Source organism: Phodopus roborovskii, unplaced genomic scaffold, assembly GCF_943737965.1.
Source record: "Phodopus roborovskii unplaced genomic scaffold, PHOROB, whole genome shotgun sequence".
In the NCBI taxonomy this organism is placed as follows: domain Eukaryota; kingdom Metazoa; phylum Chordata; class Mammalia; order Rodentia; family Cricetidae; genus Phodopus; species Phodopus roborovskii.
Window position 1 is genome coordinate 37171300 of NW_026126517.1, and position 21713 is coordinate 37193012.

General features: G+C 41.1%; 2 protein-coding genes across 9 annotated transcripts in view; one reads left to right on the plus strand and one right to left on the minus strand.

Moving 5' to 3' along the window:
* The window catches only part of LOC127231843 (leukotriene A-4 hydrolase-like), an 820404-nt gene that overhangs the window by 743841 nt on the left and 54850 nt on the right, over nucleotides 1-21713 (plus strand).
* The window catches only part of Lrrc49 (leucine rich repeat containing 49), a 96289-nt gene that overhangs the window by 51090 nt on the left and 23486 nt on the right, over nucleotides 1-21713 (minus strand). For all 8 annotated transcript variants that reach the window (XM_051197661.1, XM_051197659.1, XM_051197666.1 and 5 more), the window contains one exon: nucleotides 8774-8835. In XM_051197661.1, the coding sequence (XP_051053618.1) occupies nucleotides 8774-8835 (62 nt within the window). The remainder of the gene's footprint in view (nucleotides 1-8773; nucleotides 8836-21713) is intronic.

Consider the following 21713-nt stretch of genomic DNA (forward strand, 5'->3'; position numbering starts at 1 on the left):
CTAGTTGAGTCCTATTCAATTAAAAAACAACTGTAAACATTCAAAATGAGTGTCAGCACTTCACCAGTAGGTTATCAAACATAAGCTTGACACTTTTAAAATAACACAACACACACTCTCACCAATGTCTGGGGCATTGTGGAATGCCCCAAATACAATTCTTAAAAACTGCCATACTAGAAAGTAAGCGATAAAATATAAAACACATATTGAGGAGGGAAAAGGTACCAATGAAAACGCAGATGTCCGAAGTGGGAAGCTAGGACTTAAGATTGTGCATAAGACCTTCACACTAAGGAATTGCTCGCTTCCCTTTGCAACAGATGATTTAGGAGCTACCTCAGGGAAGGTGTCAGTTTTCTCCAAGAAAGCAATGCCAGTCTGTTCAAATGTTTAAAGAGTACATAGTTGGCAGCTTACAGCTAAAGAGGCTTGATCTGGAAGATCTTGAGGCAGTGCAAATACCATTGCAAACTGAATGTAACACAATCCTAACTTAGCTTCTCTGTCCTATTTACTTTTGAACAGGTTTACATCCTGGACTTTGGCTACAAGAATCAGTGATAGACTAAATCCTGACACAGCCACGTGAGAGAATTTGCTGAACGAGGCCATTAAAAGATCAATGAGATTCAGGAGAGATCCAGAAGATCCAATTGTTCTGGCCTCCATGGGCATGGAAAATACATGTAAAACACACACGTATAGGCAAAACACTCAAACACATTTTTAAAGAAGTTATCTATGAACAATGAAAAACAACAGATCAAGTTGGTTTTATTTACCCATCCACTAAAGTGAATAAAGACTGTCAGCCTATCTGTGCCAGGAGTGTCGTGCTACAATAGCATACACTGACTGGGCACTCTGTCCTGGAGGAGCCTGAGTGTAGAGGAAGGAAAGGGGAAACTGTTTCTTCATTTGGGTTGGATTCCCCAATGACTGAAAAGAATTCTTTCCATTTCAAAAACTTCTAGAGTCTTCACATTAACAAAACCTCAGAGGGTCTTTGATACATCATTGCTTTTAAAATGTCAATTCAACTTGCAGCTTCTGAGAGAAGCACTTTCCCCTGTGTAGGGGCCATAGGGTTAGACTAATGAAGCTCACTCTCTCCCTCCCTCTCTCTTTCCCTCCCTCTTTCCCTCCCTCTCCCTCCCTCTCTCTCTCTCTCTCCCTCTCCCTCTCTCTCTCTCTCACACACACACACACACACTTCCAGATGACTTTTCATATGTCTTTAGTGTAGCTATCCTTCCCCCTTCCTCCCCTCCCCTCCTTCTTTCCACCTTTCCCCACCTCACCTCCATGCCACCTGTGTTCTACTAACTCCTTCCCTCAAGATGCTTCTTCTCCCAATCCCACTAACATTCGCTTTCTGGTGTCCTGGATTAAAGAAGCAAAAGTCTAAACACTCAGTGCTGGCATCCACATATTCAGGACTTGTCTTTCTAGGTCTGGGTTACCTCACTCAATAAAATGTTCTCCAGTTCCATCCATTTGTTTGTAAATTTTATGATTTCACTTTTCCTACAGCTGAATAAAGTTCCATTGTGTAGAGGTACCACCTTTTTATTACCCATTCATCAGTTGATCAGAGTCTAGATTGTTTCCATGCCCTAGCTATTGTGAATGGGGCAGCTATGAACATGGAGTAGGAAAAGGACAGTGCCGGGTATGGGATACCTTCCTTCAAGTTTGATCAAGGGTGTCCGTGAGACTTCCAAAACAATACAGGCTATTACAACATCTTTTGGTTACCCAGCATAACTTGGTAAGACCCTATTGGTGAAAACACCACACACTTTGATCACAGGACACAGAAAAATCAGTTGGTCAAGAAGCTTCCTCTCTAATGGCTGGCCTTTATAGCTGGAATGTGCTGTGCAGGCTGCTGCAGGGAAAGTTGTCAACAATCTTTCCCAGATGTGAACCTTTGAAATTTAATGACAACTCTGGCAAGATAGGCCTATAACTGCAATAGTGGCACAAGTGTTATGGGGATAATCAATAACATTCTTGCTGGATATAAGGCCTATTCTCTCTCTCTCTCTCTCTCTCTTTCTCTCTCTGTGTGTGTGTGTGTGTGTGTTACTATAAATCTGGCCAAGAACCAATGGTTGGGGAGCTCATGGGTTTTAAGGTAAACCCATTACTAATATTTTGCTAAATGAACATTGTATCAATCTGCCCTCTACAATTAGATCTCCGTTTCCATAGATTAGTGCAATTCTTAAACCTCACAGAGGTTTAACATTGAAACTCATAACTGGCTAAAGTGAGAAAATAAGTGTCTTTGGACTGCTCATACATAAATGGAAATATATATGTGTGTGTGTGTGTGTGTGTGTGTGTGTGTATCACATTATCACACATACACACCAAGTTCCAGAACCATCATGGAAAAGGAGGTAGGAAGATTGTAAGAGGTGGAGATCAGGGAAGACTGGAGGCAAATAAAGTCTTCTGGACATGCCTGGACCACTCATTCACAAATTCATAGCAGTCATGCCTGCCTGCACAAGACCTACACAGGGTCAAGCCCATCAGTATTCTACATGGTAGGGAGGCGGGACTTATAAGCCCCTAACCCTTGCTAAGGAGCTATGGACAATTGGTGCCATCTAGAAGAGGGACAACCAGTTTTCCTTAAGGGTGTGGCCAATGGTTGATCTCTAGAACCTTGTCCTGTGGACCTGCCCCAGTGGTTGGCCCCATATCCACCAGGATATGGGTAGCACAGACTGGACTCAGTGGGTTATTTAAAAGGGGAGGCAGGAAATTGGGATGGGGTAGATCTGAAAGGAGTCTGGGGTATCTTGATTAATATTTTATCTGCATCTATGAAATTCTCAAAGCATTAATAAAATTATTATATTAAAATGTTAATTCAAACCAGCATGGTGGCACATACCTATAATCCCAACACTAAACAGTTTAGTTATACAGCAAGTTCAGGGCTAGCCTATCCTACATAGCAAGACTCTCTTTCTAAATAAATAAATACGAATACATTATGGTAATTCACAGCCATGAATAGCTATCAACCTCTCAGCTTTTTAAGTATGAGTTCAGTCTGATGCAAGGTGTATGCACAGGCAGCAACCAGGACCTTTGTTTTATTTTTAGTTTAAGAAGGCTTCTTTTGAGAAAAAAAAAAAAAACCTCAGTTTATTTGAACTCATGAAAATGAACCCTTACAACTAAAATAATAGGAGTTTGAAAATTCATGGTGACTTCAAAGTCATATGTGTTTATTTAATAAGCTGGTTGAGTAGGCTCAGAAAATTTCCAACTGACTGATACCCATAGAGGAAAGGCAATTTCTGAACTGAAAACACTATTGTGGATGATTAACCCCAGTGTTTCTCCAGAGGAGCTGGACAGTCAGGACACCCCATGCCACCCCCTCCTTCAAAAGGCCTCACATCAACTTATGGCAACGTTTCTATGTGCTTCTGTACCTACAGAGTTGGTATTTTAACTGACTACAGATAAGACATGACAGAAGTATAGGATAATAAAATAAATATATAGTAATGGCTAAAAAAAAAAAAAGTAAGGCTATACATTGGATTTCTATGTCTCTCTCCTTTCATTGACCACATAAGGGAATAAACAAACATGGTGGAGGTCTCCAGATTCCCCACTGATTTATACATTCTTCTTCCTCCCTCCCTCCCTCCCTCCCTCCCTCCCTTCCTTCTTCACTCCCACTCTCCCTCCCTCCCTTCCTCCCTTTCTCCTTCTTTTGTTTCTTTCTTTTTCTTTTTTTCTGTACCTGCTTCATGAACTTTGACCCTTCAATAAACTGCAAGGCTTGGAAACACTGTCCTCAGAAAACATCATTTCTGACAGTTGCTAAGAGCAGAAAGAGGAGAGCCACAGTGCAGGAAGAAGCTGCAGTAAGGAGAGGCACAGCATCACACAGACAGCTTCTCAACAGCCCACTCAAACCACATTACTACGATTGGGGTCACCTGGTCTTCAGGGCTCCAGAATAGTGCATGCAAAGAATGAACCTCTATCCTCTATTTATGTCATTTAAATACTTTCCTTGGCAATCAACTTCATACACAATTTAGTTGAGTTAGAAGACACAATGTAAATAAATTCTGTTAATAGTTCAAAGAGAACCTCACCCAAGTTATAATTGTACAAACTACAAGACTCAGAAGACACACAAGGAGTTGACTTCTAGTGCTCATTTATCTACAGAAGCATTTACAATGTTACACCACACAGATCTAGGAGAATGACAAAGATGTTAGTTTCCATAACAGATGGAAATCTTGTACTTGTTTAGTATGTACAGGTCCTGAACTCCATCCCCAGGAACACACACTGGTTCCTCTAAAAGGAGGAATCAGAGAGGGAAGTGATAATTAATGGTTATAATTCCTAACAAAAGCCACTAGAGTTGTTTCCCCCCCCCCCCGCCAAAAAAAAGAGAAAGGAATTGTGTGTGTGTGTGTGTGTGTGTGTGTTTTGCCTGCACTTATGTGTGTACACTGCATGCATGCCTGATGCCTGCAGAAGTTAGAAGAGGGTGTTGGATTCTCTGGAACTGAAGGTACAGATGGTTGTGAGCCCCCATGTGGGTTCTAAGACTTAAACCATGTGAGATTTTCTGATAGCACTGCTTCTTCAAAAAACAAAATAGAAGCCTAGATTAAAAGTTTCAATGCCAGGGTCTGGGAGACCCAGAAGGGCACCTGCCACCAAACCTGGTAACCTGAATTCAATCCCCAAAACCACATGGTGGAAAAAGAAAACCAATCCAGTAACTTGTCCTCTGACTTCCACATGGGTGCTGTAGCATAAACCCCTGCCCAATAAACAAACAAACAAACAAACAAATGTTTAAAAAAAATAAAGACAGCACTGAGATCACTGTGCTTGTTTTTAAAAAGTTGAGTTACAGAGGTGGCTCAGTGGTTAAGAGCTTTAAATGCTCTCACAAAAGACACAAGCTCAATTCACAGCACCCATATTAGATGGCTCACAACTCCAGTTATAGAGGATCTGATGCTCTCTTTTGGCCCCCAAGTGCACCTACATGTATGTGGCACACACACACACACACACACACACACACACACACACACACACACACACACGAGTTTCAACAGCAGAATATAGTGGTGGCTTACATATGTATTCCCAGGTCCTGGGAAGGTGAAACAGAGGATTGCAGTAGGTTCAGTAAGGCCTTGTCTTAAAAAGCCAACAACAAGAACAAAAACAACAAAAAACTCAGAGAAAAATGAGTCCAAAGCATTATCCTTATATGGAAAAGAGGTCTACAAAGTACATTCTTGCAGGCAGTAATGTTCCATCATCCATGTGGTTTACGAATTCCAGTGCATGGAAACACTACAAGTCAACATTTCCTTACTTTTTTTGTTTGTTTGTTGCTATGTTTGTTTTCCTAGACATGGTTTTTCTATATTGCTTTGGAGCCTGTTCTGGAACTAGCTCTGTAGACCAGGCTGGCCTCAAACTCACAGAGATCCACCTGCCTCTGCCTCCTGAGTCCTGGGATTAAAGGTGTGTACCACCAACGTCTGCACTCTCCTTACTTTTTAATAAATGCCTCACAGTCATTGTTCCTGAAAAGAAACATCTCAAAGTAGGCCCTATCCTTTATAGGCTCCATTCCATATCCAAAAGCCTTCACTTCCGTAGGTTTTTATTGTATCTAGAAGTTCTGGGCCACAGCCTTACCGACATATCAATACATCAACCTAGAAGCATCTGCCGTGAGAACATGATTGCTTACAGCTTTAAACCTCAAAGGTACAGGCAGCAAACAGAACCTGAATGACCTAGCAACAGGATGACCATGGGCACAGGAGAACTAGATCCTGAGCCATGAAGGGAAACCTCTTTATTGGAGGAGTTAGAGCCTGATTGGAATTGTCTACATGTACTAGTAAACTTCATGCTAGGTGCTGGAGATGATGAAATAATAGGCAGCACACACATATTCCTTTGTCATTGTCCAGTTTATAGTCTAGCAGGGGATAATTTAAAATCAGAGAACAAGCTACACATGTTTCAATAAAACACAGCCAGCTCACGAGCCTCAACATCCAGATTAGCAGGCAGAAGGAAGAGAGCAAGAGCAACATTGGGCCTGGCTTGGGCTTCTGCAACCCCAAGGGCTAACCCCAGTGACACACTTCCTCCAACAAGGCCACAATCCTCCAATGTCACTCCCTAAGCATTCAAATATATGAGCCTATGAGAGCCATTCTTATTCAAACCACCACATAAATCTATCTCTGAATCCCATAGTGAAATCCCATTTTGGAACTTGCTGCGTTTTCACAAAGCATCTAAAAGTTAATGCAAATAAATCATTAAGAATCCAACACCTTGGTAAAAACCTACGAAGTCCTACCACAGAAAGGGTCAATAGACTTTCCCCTCTAAATGGCCATATACTGGATATTTTCATTTACCGATGCAGTTGGCATCTCTACAGAGAGGGCTAGAAACTCCTATAATATATGCCTTTATTTTGTTGCTTCTTCTCTTTGTGACCTTTGCCACCCAGGAACACTGGACTGTAAAGCCTGGGAACTCTATTAACCAGAACATGGAGTCCAGAAAATGCACTAGGCCCTCACTGAAAGTGGTCTCTACTGGTCTGTAGCATAGCTTACTGACATACATGTATCTTAAGAAAAGTTTACACAAATGTTTTCAAGGCTTTCTCTCCAGGATATTTTTCTTCCCCAGACCCAATGTATTCATAGATATCAACACAAAGCAACAGATCATGATACAAAACTTATGGGCAGTGGTAGCACACGCCTTTAATCCCAGCACTTGGGAGCCAGAGGCAGGTGGATATCTGTGAGTTTGAGGCCAGCCTGGTCTACTGAGTAAGTTCAGGACAGCCAGGACTGTTTCATAAAGAAACACTGTCTCAAAAACAACAACAAAACAAAACCCCAAACAACACCTCCAAAAACTTCTGGCCATAGCTATCAATACAGAGCAATAGCTCCACTTTGACCCCCGACACACATCAGGTGGAAACACTAAAGCAAATGTAAAGCTTAGCTCATGGAGACACACCAAGAACAAAAGCCTTGAAATAAGTCTCACTTATTTCTCAGTTTCTTAGGAAATCATGCTTGAAAAAAATCCCATTAATTTTACTTTGATGTCTAGGTAAACTTCCCTTCCAGATTTTGAAAGAAAGTTCTCTGATATATAAGCAACCAAAGCCAACTCCTTACAAGCCCAAAGTTTAGGAGTTCAGAGAGTTGGTGCCCTGGGGCCTGGGAGTAGCATCATCTCTAATATAAGCAAATACATAACTCTTCAGTTGCTCACGTGAACAACAAGAAAAAACGAATTCACCACAGATTGGACAAATCTGTTTGCAACAGCTTAAACAGTGAATTTGGTCTTTAGAGCAGTGGTTCTCAATCTGTGGGTCTAACCCCTTTGGGTTGCACATCAAATGTTGTGCATAGCAGATGTTTATATTACGATCATAACAGTAGCAAAATTACAGTTATGAAGTAGCAATGAAAATAATTTTATGGTTGGGGTCACTATAACGTGAGGAAATTAAAGGGTCACAAAGTTAGAAAAGGTTTAGAACCACTACTCTAGAGCTTTGACAGTCTTCAAGGGAAAACTATGCCAACAGAAGAACTTACACACACACACACACACACACACACACACACACACACACACACACACACACTGCACACAGACACACACACACAAAGGACACCAGGGCAACTAGAAAAGGAGCATGTAGACTGAGAGGAACCCTGGCAGTCCTTCAGTAAACTTTCATGCTTTTCTATGGAGGAGAAAAGGGAGACTTGAAGGGCATTTTTTCTGAAATATCATCTCTCTAAAATGCTCACCATCTTCTGATAGTTTTCTTTTAGATACAGGATAAAAAGATGAGGTTAAACTTAGGAATGGGTGTTAGGGTGGGGGAGAAGTGTGAACAGAAAGATGCACAAAAGTTCTTGGTTTCTAGTCCTCAGAAGCACAGACCTTCAGTCCAGGAAGAGTGTGCATTTAAACTTAATGGTTCCCTTGCACAAGTTCAAGTCCAGAGAGCAGTGTTGAAGAGAAGCTAAAGAGTGGAGGGGAAGTCAGAGTCAAGCCCAGCAAAGGTTCAGGGAAGGAGGAAAACCAGGGAAGTGGGAGGTCTCCCTGCACTGCCTCTGCCTTAGTTCTGTAATCTCCCCTACTAACCCGGAACAAGACTTAATGATATAAGGACAAGGATGACAAGCAAACAGTGTGTGTTAGTCTCTTCTAATACCCTTCCCTTAGCAGCATGCATTCTAAGCAGAGAGAGACTCACTTGGAAGGCAGGCACGGCCTAATTCCCATGCAGCTCGGTGACAAATATAGCCTGCTTTATTAAAACTGCTCAGTGGCTGTATGAACTGCAGATGATAATTTATGAAAGAAACTAATTCAGTTGACTAAGGCAGTGGCTGTCAAACAAAAGACAGCAAATACACACTGACAGCTCCATGCAGCCCACCAGCATAACTAAAGAAAGGCCATGCTTTGCTAATTGCATCATCTTCAGCAACAGAGGCAGAAGACACAAGAGCTTCCTTTTCCCAACAAAGGAACTTTGTCATGGGCGGTCCTCCCATTTTCAAATGTAAAATCCTTCAGGATTTTGAACTCTCCACTGCATTGACTATCTCAAAGCACTGGAGCCCACACAGACAAGTTATCTATTAATGACAAGTTGGGAGTTCCCACATACCTAGATATATTGTTGAAGCTGAGAAAGAGGCGTTGGAGGCAGGGCAAATTATCCACATCTCTCTAGAAGAAAACAGAAAGCAAAAAATTGTCAGTGGAAAGAAAAGAATACCATATTAAAATGCTTTCTTGTTCAGCTGCTGGAAGACATTTGTGTTGTCTCCCCCTCCCGCGTCCTCGATCCTCCTTCCATTTGTCCTTTCCTAGTGGACTCGGAGATCCATTCTTCTCTGCTGCAGAGCTAGTGGGAGGGTTTCAGCACATCCGCAGAACAAGCCGCACCAGCGCTAGCAAGGTAAAAAGCAGTGCAGAGAGCTGGGAGCTGCAGCTAGCCTCCCAGAGAGCAAGCTTTTGGGAAGGATGCCAGGATGCTACTTCAGCATTTACTGTAGCATACATAGCACAGCGGTGTGAGCAGGGCTTGTTCAAAGTCACTGTTCAAAAGGATACATTCAAACGCTTTCCAGACAATGGTATAAATTTCAAAGTGATTTGCCTCATTATTCTCAAACTGTTGGAAATAGATCACTTAGTTACAAAGACCCATACAGAAACAAACACCAAAAGCAGATCATAATGTCACTGGAGGGCATAAGGTCAGCTCCTAATCTAGGCACAAACTGAAGGTTTAGACTGCATGCACTAACATGTGCTAAAAGTTGCTCTTAGTCAATACCAAAATATTTAGGCTCAGATGACTAAAAAAACAAAACAAATATACACAATTTCATTAAAAAACAAATGAAAAACCGTCTGAAAAGCATGACCTACTAGAGGGATGGACCCTGCAGAGGAAGTGGAGCAATTTGATTTTGTCTAGAGAACAGCCAAGGCTGCTGCAGGTGATAGGTGGAGGGTGGGCTGGCAGGGCGGAGGGGGGGCTGGCAGGGCGGAGGGGGGACTGGCAGGGCAGAGGGTGGGCTGGCAGGGCGGAGGGTGGGCTGGCAGGGCTGAAGGTGGGCTGGCAGGGCGGAGGGTGGGCTGGCAGGGCGGAGGGTGGGCTGGCAGGGCGGAGGGTGGGCTGGCAGGGCTGAGGGTGGGCTGGCAGGGCTGAGGGTGGGCTGGCAGGGCGGAGGGTGGGCTGGCAGGGCATTCTGGACTTCAGGCACTCAGCCACTTCCCATATAGAACTGACATTTCCAGTACAGCATCTTCCTTCTACTGTAACTGCCATCCTGAAAACCCTGATTCAAGAAGGTAAGGAGTAATTTCTAGAGCTTTCCATGGTCAAGGTGTAAGTCTGTAGAAAACAGGACAGCAGACTAACACCCACACCCATCCCCCTTGATTGTGAGTGATGAATTTTGAAAGTTGGCAAACTTCTAGAATCATTTCTTCAAGCCACTTCTTTCTGACTTTCCTACACTTGAGGAGGAGCAGGCTTCACTCCAGGACCCTGTTTGCTACGGGAAATGGCTGCTGCTTTTTTTTTTTTTTTTTTTTTAATCTCTCCAGAAACAAATCAAAGCTAACCTGAAAGCCCTCTCTCTACTCTCTTGTCCCCAAATTGTTCCTGAGCTCTACCTGAGTGTTTCTGGGCACCAGCACTGCTGGCACCAGCCCGGGGATGGAGGCAGTGGCCTGCATCTATCTCCTTGGAGCCAGAGCATCCTTAGAAAGACTGCAGTCTCACTGTCTCTCCATGACACAGACACAGCATACACACTCCTTTCAAGACATGATTGTTTTGCAATTAAAGTACAAACTCAGATTACCTTTAGGGACATATTAAGCTTTTTTTTTTTTTTTTTTTTTTTTTTTTTTTTTGACAAAATGCCTCTTTTTGGGGGGGAGAAGTCTACCAATTTCTCAAAATCATTAACTGGCACTTCTTGATAGTTGTAAAAAATATTCACAAAAATGAAAACTAAACATCCAAATTTAGTTTACATACATCTCAATAAACACTTCTGTAGTAAGCCTTTCCAAGACTTCAAAAAGCAAAATTAATTGCCTACAATATTTTTGTTGTCCCAAATTTAACATCAAGAGAAAATAATTTTTAATTTTCCTGAAGATTTTAAGATATATTTTCATAGCTAAATTCTAACATTACAACAGATAAAAAGAAAACTTATTTGTCCTATCAATCAATTATCTAGGTATGAATTTCTTATACTAAAAGATCTATTAAAAAGTACTAAAATATGGCCCTTCTGATGGAAATTCTGTACCCAGCTAGCGGGATTCACCACCCAGGGAGGTAAAGAGGACCCCAGTAATGCCCACATGGCAGGGGCCAGGGGCAAGTGCACTCAGCCTCCCTCAGTCAAGCACAGAGGGTCCCAGGAAGGGACAAATGTGAGCAGCCATGTGGGTGCTGGTAACCTAACCCTAGCAGAGCAGCCAGTGTTCTTAACCAAAGAGCATTTCTCTAGCCCATTAACGCCTGATTTTCTTTTTTAAAATATTTTTTTAAAGTCCTATACTTTTCTTCTTAAGATCTGTAGGTTTTATTATTGTTGTTTAAAGTTTTTTGTTTTGGGTTTTTTTTGTTGTTGTTGTTTGTTTTGTTTTTAAAATTAAATGTCATTACAACATTACCCCCTTTCCTTTCCTCCCTCCAACACAGACCCTCCTCAAATTCATGATTTCTTTTTCTTTAATTGTTGTTACAGATGTATATTCCTAAATACATAAACACAACTGGCTCACTTGCTACATATAACTTCAGGGCTAACCATTAGGTATTGGATTCCCTGGTGTGGACTTCAATAAACATCTTGTCTTCACCTTCGGAAACCAGACCAAGACTACAGTGAGGTAGCAGGCTTTAAGCTGAGCTTTGCAAGTAAGTTATTCTGTAAGGATGCTCAAGCCATATCTTTTTAAGGAAAAGCCAACAAATTAATTTTATTGTCACAAATTAAACAGTCACAGCACATCTCTTCTGGAGATAGCTATTTCACAGGCAGAGAATATTAATGTATATAAGCATGAAAAGAAAATGTTGATACCTGCAGAAATATTTACAGGTCACATTATTAATCTTCTCATTACCTTAAATTTATTGCACTTGAAGCAATACTGAAAATCTTACTCAACAGATTTCTGGAGTTTGAAATAAGGCTGATGAAATTATGAACTCTAAGACTGATGAGGATTAGAATTACTTACTTTTCTAAAGAATGGCTTTTCATCTGAGGAATTTGTCTCCTCTGTTCAACACTGCTCTCTATATTCCCTAACTCTGTAACAGAACCCAGTGACTCAGCAATCTGCTTGTATAGAATGTCTATTACTCATGACTCAGCAATCTGCCTGTATAGAACATCTATTACTCAGGCTATTCTTAGTGACTCTTCCTACAGAGGAAGAAGGAAGAAGCAAGGTGAAGACACAGGGTGTGGTAATGCAGCAAACAAGACAGAGGACTGGAAGAAACCATCTTTGCTCTTGTTTTCACAATCTAAAAAGTCAGGGTGCAATGCACATAGAGGAAATTACTTCAATTTGGAAAAGTTATACATGGATTTATTGAACATATTTGAGAACAACAAAAAGAAAACATTAGTCCTTTTCATAAAAAGACTAAGTCAATGCCAAACTACCTGTTTCAGCCATCATTTTGCAGCAGAGACACACCTTATCCAAGGAAAGTAACCACTAAGTCATCATATACACCACTCTAAGCATACATTCCTTTAAATGCCAATGAAAACAGTCAGTATCTAAAAGGTATTAATATTCTTATCTGCTTTTCTAGTTTCCTACCCTTTCTGTGGCAATTGCTATCAATTGCATGCTGCTTTTCTGATTTGATTTCCATTTATATACTGTTGTAATCTCACCAAAGAAAAACTAAGGAGGCATTACAAACCAGACTAGAAAGCAGGTACTCATATGCTAACTAAGGAGAACCCACTCCTATTCTCTGTAAGCACTCATTCTACAAGTGGACCCTGATAGACTCTTCTCTAAGCCTCCTAGCAAAAGTGTCTGGAAGACACAAACTCAACAAGTTTCACAGCAGTCTGACCAGCCCAAACTACTAAACTCTACCAGAAAACTACCATGAGGAAGACTGAGTTGACATGTCAGTCAAGTCACCAAGTGAAGAAGTGTTAAGGCATCGGAGGAGAGAATAATATGCGGACTGTGGACATCTACAATTAAAAATTACTAGAGAAGTAAGGAAACATGGCACCAGGAGTGAAGGAGCTTCGGAGATTAGGGAAAACATGGCACATGACTTCTAGAAGAAGAAAAAAGGCAATTACTGAAAACTCAATAGTTGAGACTGAAAATCAGATTAAACAAGAGTTAAAAAGGAAACAAGAGTTTCAAGGTAGAAGTAGAAAAGTAATAAGAAAGCAAAGATGCAGCTGGGAGAAATTAGGATGTCAAAAATTATTAAATAGAGATTAAGAAATAAGCAATATAATGAGAAGACTTGTACTATATCCTGAGGGTTAGTAGAAAGAGAAAATTGAAGGCACTTTTTATGAAAATCAGGTACAGAATGTTCCTATAATTAATGAAAGACATGATCATGCAGTTTCTGGGAACAAAAATACTCGGTTTGTTGATAGAAATTACCATTATTTTCAAGTCTGTGTAGCACCTAGAAAAAAACGAAGGTGTTTCACCTGGGATGGGGCAGTCTTTCCCAGAGAAATTTTAGTGACAACTGTAAAAATGCCTTGGGCTACTCACTCATGCTCTTTACACAACATTCTTATTTACTAAAAGGAAGATTATACAGTGCAAATGTACTGAAATTTCCCAGTATCATAAAATATGAGTCTAGGAGAAAATTCTTTGAACACAGTGGTAGACATGGAAGAAAAGAGCAGATCTAGAAAAACTCATTTTTAATTATCACTCACTTTGATAAATACGACAATTCAATTCAGTGGGAAAATAAGTTTTTTCAATAAAACATGGCCTAGAAAATAGATATCCATATGTGAATAAAATGAACAATCATCTACTATCTTCCAACACACAAAGAGTTAACTAAAAGTAGCTCATAGCCCTGAATGAAGAGAGAAAGCTGTTAAGCTTCTAGAAGGAACACAGAATATACAGTCATGACTCTGCAGTGGGAAGAAGATTCCTCTGACAGGACACAAAAGACACCAATGACAGAGGAGGTCAAATTAGAAATGATGTCACGAAAACAGAAAGCTTCCACATACCAAAACTGTTCTGAAAAAGTAAAAGGGCAAGCCACAGAACTCTCTGTAGACATACAGATAGATACTGGGTTAAAGAGACAGACAAACAGACAGAGGCAGAGAGACAGACAGATGTCCACAGATCATACATACAGAGAGAGAGAGAGAGAGAGAGAGAGAGAGAGATATCAAAGGGCTGAATCTAGAATGTCATATGACTTTTAACAGCAATAGCCTTGATCTATGGCTTGAAGGAAACTCAGTGCCTTCATCCATCAAGAACATGCAAATCTAAAACAATGAGAATTACAGAAGTGAACTAAACAGATGCTCAGTGCCAGCTGTTTTTGATGAACATTTAGAATAAAGACAGACAGTGTCTGATAAATTCAGACATTCATATGACATTCCTTTGTTTCTACCTAGAAGAAATAGAGCTTTAAGCCCATTAAAATAAATAGATAAATAAAAATAACAAGAAAATCCATAGCAACTTTGTGCAGGCCAGAAAGTAGAAAGAAGATTAGAAAATGAGCAAGCAAATGCTATGACAGCTTTTATCTATTGGAATCTAACCCAGCAACTGACAAAATGATGACAAACACAACAAATTGATGACCATCAAAACATAGCAAATAAAGGGAAGAATCTATGTTTATATGCTCATGTGCTACACAATGGCCTCATAGCTAATGACAACATGCACAGTATAATCTAGATGTGTGCAGGCCATACCACCTAGGCTTACATAATGTTTATGACGTCAACCCAACAACAAAACCAAATTTCCAAGCACACATTCTTGCTATGACATGGTATGTGGATGTACACACTTTATATATAAAGTATACATGTAGACAAAATCATCCAGAGACAAATATCAGAGTACCTCTGGAACAGGGACAGGACTGACTAGAAAAGGGACACAGAAGAACTTTCTGGAATTATATTAACATTTTAGACATCTTGATCTGGTTGGTAGTTACATTACAATAAAAGCATGTTGAATTATATAGCAAAGATGGTATATTTTATTGCATCTAGATTATAACTCAATCAAGTCTGGAGAAGAGTCCTCAGCACTGTGGGAACATGGAGGGTGCAGTATGCTATAGAGGTTGCTTTCCTGCTTACAGGAATGGCCTCCAAGCAGTGACAACTCATTCTGTGTATCTCTGTAATATGCAACAAACAAAGCAGAGCTGGGGAGAATTCAGTGAGCAGGGGTGCCTGCCACCAAGCCTGATGACCTGATTGATGACCTGAGTGTGATCCTGAGACCATTATGATGTTACAAGAGAGCTGACTCTTGCCAAATTGTTCTCTGGCCTCCACACTCATGCTGAGATATAAATCCCCCCACCCCTCACCCTCAACCCACAAAATAAGAATGGGAAAAATTAAATAAATAAAGCAAAATATGAACTATTGACATGCTCTTACTTTGAAACTTCTTTTACCCATTTCAAAGGCTTGCTCAGTTTCTCCTTCCTGCTGCAATGTTTGGGAGGGCGCAGGCAGCCTCTCTGAGCCTAGCCCAGTGACAGCATAGAATAGAGTGCCATGAACACTTAGGGCTGCACTCCTTTCGCTACATTTGGTTCTTAATTATAGGTGTAGATGGAAGTGCAGTCATTTTCAGCAAAACTCGTTGTCTATTTCACAAACATTACTCTTAGCCTCTCAGTGCTCAGTGCTCTCAGTGCCTGTCGCTTTGGAGACTGTCTCTCAGTGTGGGCTAGCCTAAAGTGTCCAGGCCATTAAAGTCAGGAGGAGCTTTTGGGAGAGCCAACACAGGAGAAATGCTGAGTTCTCAGCACAGCTGTCAAGAATTCATAAAGAATCCTTAAAAAACAAATACAGGCAGGGAATTTGTATTTAAGCTGGAGAATGTAGCCCAAAATACTGCTTGTGGTTACTGTGTATACATGGGTTGAAGACCTGAGGATACAACAGCACAAGCTCCTATAATATCGCTCAGTAAAGTTGTAAGTAACCAAGAGCCTAACACATAATGATGAAAGGAACAATTTGTCAGGAAGAAATATCAACTTCAAAGTTTTATTCTCTAGAATATAACATCAAATATTGGTGACATGCTAGGCAATATAACAAACTTCAAAGCAAAGCAATTAAATTAGAAAAGGCAGCTATAATAAAGTGAAAAGAAAATCAATTTCAAAAATTAAAAATATATTACAGGGGCTGGGGAGGGGGCAGAAATACAGACAGAGTGACCAAAATGAAAACGAGTAGGACAAGAATTGTTCTTAGATTAAAAGAAACTACCAAGACAGTGAATACTATACTATACCCAGTCAAAGTCAAAATCACCCAGCCAATTTCACAATTAATTTTTACTAAATGTTTAAGGAAGGCATTATATTTACCTCATATCTGGAGATTCTGCATAGAAAAGCAAAGTGGGAAATCAAAGGATATGCAAGTGAGAGGCTCTCTGTAATCCCTCTGGGGCAATCACAGTATCACAGACGAGTGCCAGAAAAGTAAGAGGCAAAGGAATTGCAGGACATCTCAAGTATTGTGGATATAAATATTACAAACAACCTTAGCAAATGCCTTCAGGACTGTGCACACAAATTATAGCCTAGAATATGTGAGCAAGATGCTAAAACAACTTAAGGATCTTGAAAATTAATGTACAAACTCCATGGATTTAAGAGTGGAATCTAATATGACTTTATAAGAGTTATATAAATATTTTAATAAAATTCAACTATCATTCATAATATAAACTTAAATCAAATTTTTAAAAAAAAAGATAATTTCTTAGGCTGGAGAGAAGATGAATTCTTGCTCTGTGAGCATGAGGACCTGAGTCTGAATCCCCAGCCCACATGCAAAGAGCTGGCATTTGCTATGCACGTCCATATCTCCTATTCTAGGCAATGCAGTGGCTGTACACATTCATATCTGCTGTCTCAAGGCAACAAAGAGGCTATGCACATGTGTGTCTTCTATCTTAAGGCAATGCAGTGGTTGAACATATCCATATCTCCTATCTCAAGGCAATATAACGGCTGCACACACCTGGATTTCCTGTCTCAAGGCAATGAAATGGCTGTGCACATCCATATTGCCAGTCTAGAGGCAATACAATGAGGGTGTTAAGTGTAAGTCCTATTCTACTCTGTGTGTGCACATATGGGCACTGTATCCACACACTCAAATGCATGTAACATTCATATTTCCTCAGGTTGATACATGGCAGCTAATTAATGTAGCTGGTGATACATAATCCAAGAATCCACTCGTACTTCCACTTCAGCCTTGTGCTAAAGGGTTATCTAACGCAATCAAACACAGAACCATCGAGTTCAGTGTCTAGTAAGGGCCCTTCACTTGATGGCACCTTCTACGTGTCCTCACATGAAGGAGGGCAACAGGCTCCTCCATGCCCCTCCTATAAAGAAATTCATTTCATTTGTCTACTCACTCCCTGTCTCTCAAGCCTTGTCACATTGGTGACAAGGTCTCCATAAAATTTTAGAGGGAGATAAACATTAAAACATATAGTGAGTATATAAAGTTAGGAGGAAACTGTTATTAATTGTTTAGAAAAAAAACAACAACAACCGAAAAGAGTCTAAACAGAAGACCCATTTAGATAATTTACAGATGTATTACTAGAATAAGTGCCCAGCGTGCCCAGAACAAGGTTGCTATAGATAAAAATCAGTGAGCCCAAATTAACAATGGTTCCACGTGCTACCAACAGTAACAAACCAATTTCTTAACAAAAATTTCATGATATTAACAAAAAATAAGTTATATGGGAAGAAATCTAGCAAAAACCATGTCAGATATCTGTGGGCTTTCAAGACAACAAACAAAACAGTTTTGCATTGGCCTAAGCTTTCTAATGATTTCTGTGCTGCTCTTCTCTCTTCCCCCACCCCAGCATTGCTTAGTTGCCAATAGTTATTTGTAAAGGGTTGGGACTCACGGTATTTCTCCTGTCCACTCTAGCATATCTACTGCTGTCCTTGTTCAGCTCATGTTTTGTCAGTCATGTTGGTGAGACTCTGTGAGTATAACTTCTGACATTCCTAGAAGACAGTCTCACAGCAAACTCCCTGACCCTCTGGCTGTTAAAGTCTTTTAGCTCCCCTTTCCATAGAAAATAATCTAATTATATTTTCGAAAAAGAAGGCAAGAAAACAAACAGGAAGGAGGGAGCTAATTTCTTATTGGTCAGGGAATCAGTTCAGTGGCTGAGACCGGGGTATCTTCAGAGCAGTTTCTTGTTTTTTTTTTTTTTTTTTTTTTTTTGTTGTTGTTGTGTTTTTTTTTATTTTTTGTTTTGTTTTGTTTTGTTTTTGAGATAGAAAAAAAGAGATGAGAATATTGTGGTTCTCAAAAAAGACAGTGTGTGTCCTTGAAATGTTTTCATTTTCTATAATGGAATCATATGGATATGTATGGAACAGCCATTACGTTAATTTGTTATTATAGACTGTAACAAAACCTTCTAAAAGGTCTGTCTATAGAGACAGACATGCACAAAGGTATGGAAGTTTACTTGTGCCACTTGTAATAAGGAAAAATTGCAAATAATATGACTGTCCAGTATTGAATTATAACTATAAGGTGAAATACTATATATCTACCAAAAGTAGTGGACTAGGGCTATATGTACTAAAATTGATGACTTTCATGGTATCAGAGGAAAATCAGAAAATAGGAGCTATGAGATGGTGTCATGCACAAAACACTTAAAAGCATGCAAACCCATTACTATTCACTGTTTATGAATTTAAAAAATATATACTAAATGGGGCTGGGGAGGTGGCTTGGTGGTTGTTTTAGCTAGGGTTCCTATGACCATGGCAACTCTTATAAATAAAAACATTTAATTGAGGAGGCTTGCTTACAGTTTCAGAGGTTTAGCACATTGTCATCATGGTGGAGAGCATGGCAGCATGCAGGCAGACATCATGCTGGAGCTGAAAGTCCCACATCTTGACTCAGAGGCAACAGGAAGTCAACTAATTGTCACACTGAGTGAAGCTTGAGAAAAGAGACCTCAAAGCCCACCCCCACAGTGACACACTTCCTCCAACAAGGCCACACCTCCCAATAGTGCCACTCCCTTTGGGAGCCATTTCCTTTCAAACCACCACAGTGGTAGATGCTACTAGCTAAGTATATAAAGCTCTGGGGCCGATCCCAGATCCCAGCACTGTAAACAAAAAGAGACAGAAAACAGCTGTGTGTGAGAACAAGCAACACCAAACTCTGTGAGGAGACAGTGGCAGGGAGGAGAACGCTAAGGCCTGGGCTGTGCTCAGAGGGGTTCCATTTATTAAGCTGGGTGAGAGCTACCAATACTGACTTACTGTTTCCAGTTATTGTGGATGTTTTAGGATGTTTTCCTTGAAGCAGAGTCTCACTCTTGTCAATGCTGATCTGGACTTACCATGAAGCTGGTAAAACCTTCTTCAGACTCCCAATAGTTGGGAGTACAGGCCTGAGCACCACACCCAAGTTTTAGTTTTTAAAAGGGAACAACACCATGGAAACTAAACAGATATTTAGCTCAACACTGACCCAATTTCCAAGAAAGGATTAGCAAACAAACTTGAGTCTCAACACTAAACACATGACAAGTTTCTGTTCACAAGGTAACGTGTTTCCTTCCTGAGGCTCAATATAAACATACCGACCTAAGTAAATTCTCAGAAATCAAGAAAGCTGGAGAGTTGTCACGACAGATCAACATTTTGGATGGATTTCAGGAAGTGGTGGGACTTCCCAAGAGATGGCTCTGAACAGAAGTAACTGCAGCTGGGAAACACAAGAGAGATGTTGCACTTGACACAATTCCCTCAGACAGGAGGCCATGGCAGTTGTGCTCAGTCTGGACATGCAAAGGTCAGGCCTGGGTGACATGAATGAAGCACATTGGGTAGGTGTGTAATTAAACATTTATCTACTCAACAGCAATTCCTGAACCAACACTAACCCTATGCCACCCTCCTCATGCACACAGCCAGCATGTCCAGAGCAGCTGGCTAAAGGAGTTCCCTGCAGGAGCTCCCCACCGGTCCCCCAGCAGCATGTACCCAGGAGGGCGGTGCTTCCTCTAGGAAGAAAGTTAGTAATGGCAAAAACAGACAAGGGGACCGTGGGAGACACACATCATGACAAGAAGGGCATCTCATTCAGCACAAAAGCAAACAAAGTCTTTCTACCCAACAAAGTAAAATCTTTCTTATTTCAGCAGTTACCATGTGATCCAGCTTTCCCTTCCACTCATCCTGAAGGGATGCAACCTAGCGATCAATTGAGAGAGACAGAGAGAGACACCCCCCACCCCCGCTGCTACCCCTTATGGCTAAAGAAGAGCTCAAACACCCAAGCCACTACCCAATGTGAGCTTTTATTTTAAAGTTACTAGTCAAAGTGCTGGGGGTCGTTCAGTGTCAGAGCACTTGCCTCCAGAGTGCCAGCAGGGCTGGAGAGGGAGCTGAGTGGTGAAGAGCATCACTGCATCTACAGAGGCCCAGGGTTTCGTTCTGAGCACCCACACCAGGCAGCTCACAACCACATACCCCAACTTCAGAGATGCCATGCCTCCGGCCTCCTCAGGCATCTTCACCCACACATCATCATTATCATTATCATCATCATCATCATCATAATTCCTAATGATCATCAGCCATTAAATAGAAAAAAAAAAGGAAAGCCATTATGGTAGAGAGCACCTGTAATCTCAGCACCTGGGAGGCAGAGGCAGGAGAATTAGGGGTCAATCCTTAGCAATAGAGGGAATTAAAGTCAGCATGGGCTCCATGAGACTTTGTTTCACCCCAAAGAAAGAGTAACCATGGTAACCGAACCTAAGGACAGGAAAAGATGAAGAAAAAAATGTAACCTCAGTTTTAAAAAAAGTACCTGCATTCTTTAAGCAAAGGTTGCATGCCAGACATGGGAGCTCACCCCTTTAATCCTAGTGCCCAGCAGGCACAGACAGGTACAGCTATGTGAGCTCCAGGCCAACCAGGGCTATTTAAGAAGGCCCTGTCTGAAGGAAGGGAGTGGACGGAGAGGGGAGAAGGGAAAGGGGATGGGAGGAGAGAGGAGAGAGATGCTTTAGAAATGATTTAACTTAAGATCTGAACTATACCTTTATCTACCCTTACATGTACATTCTACTTCCTGTAGTACACTTTTCATTATGAAAGATATACGCATAACACAGTTGTCTTTTTAAATTTCATGATTGGATACAATTTCCTTTCCCATAGCTGTTGTTGTCTGGGCTGTCACAGCAATGAGCAAAGACAACACTCCCTGGGCAATCAGTGAGTTCCTGGCTGAGTGGCATGTGCTTTCCCAGGGAAAACCAAATTGGAACTCCAGGTGGGAACATGCTGCCCCCAACTAGCAGGAGCTCTTTGGATGTTTACCAGCCCTGGTATGTGTGGGTGGGGGTGACACAGGGGGATGGACTAGTCCTGACTGAGCAGCTTGTGAGGATTCACAGCAGAGTAATCCAGTCTGCAAGCTCTGAAAGCAAACAATCCTAGTCCTACCATTTCGTCCAACTTGGGGAGGACGTCACACGATTCAGAAATTGCAATAACCCACTTCTTGGAAAAGGTTCTGAAAGTATCCTCCCCTCCCAGAAGACATGGGTGCTAGCTGCCTTAGATTTTCTGGGTAAAAAGAAAGCAAAATCAATGGATCCAAGGGAGCATCATCCACCCTCACATTTGCATACCACAGAGAGCACACTACTCTTTACTGAGGAGGGGGTTCTGTTGGGGTGTGCCTTTAAAAGCATAAGAATGACAT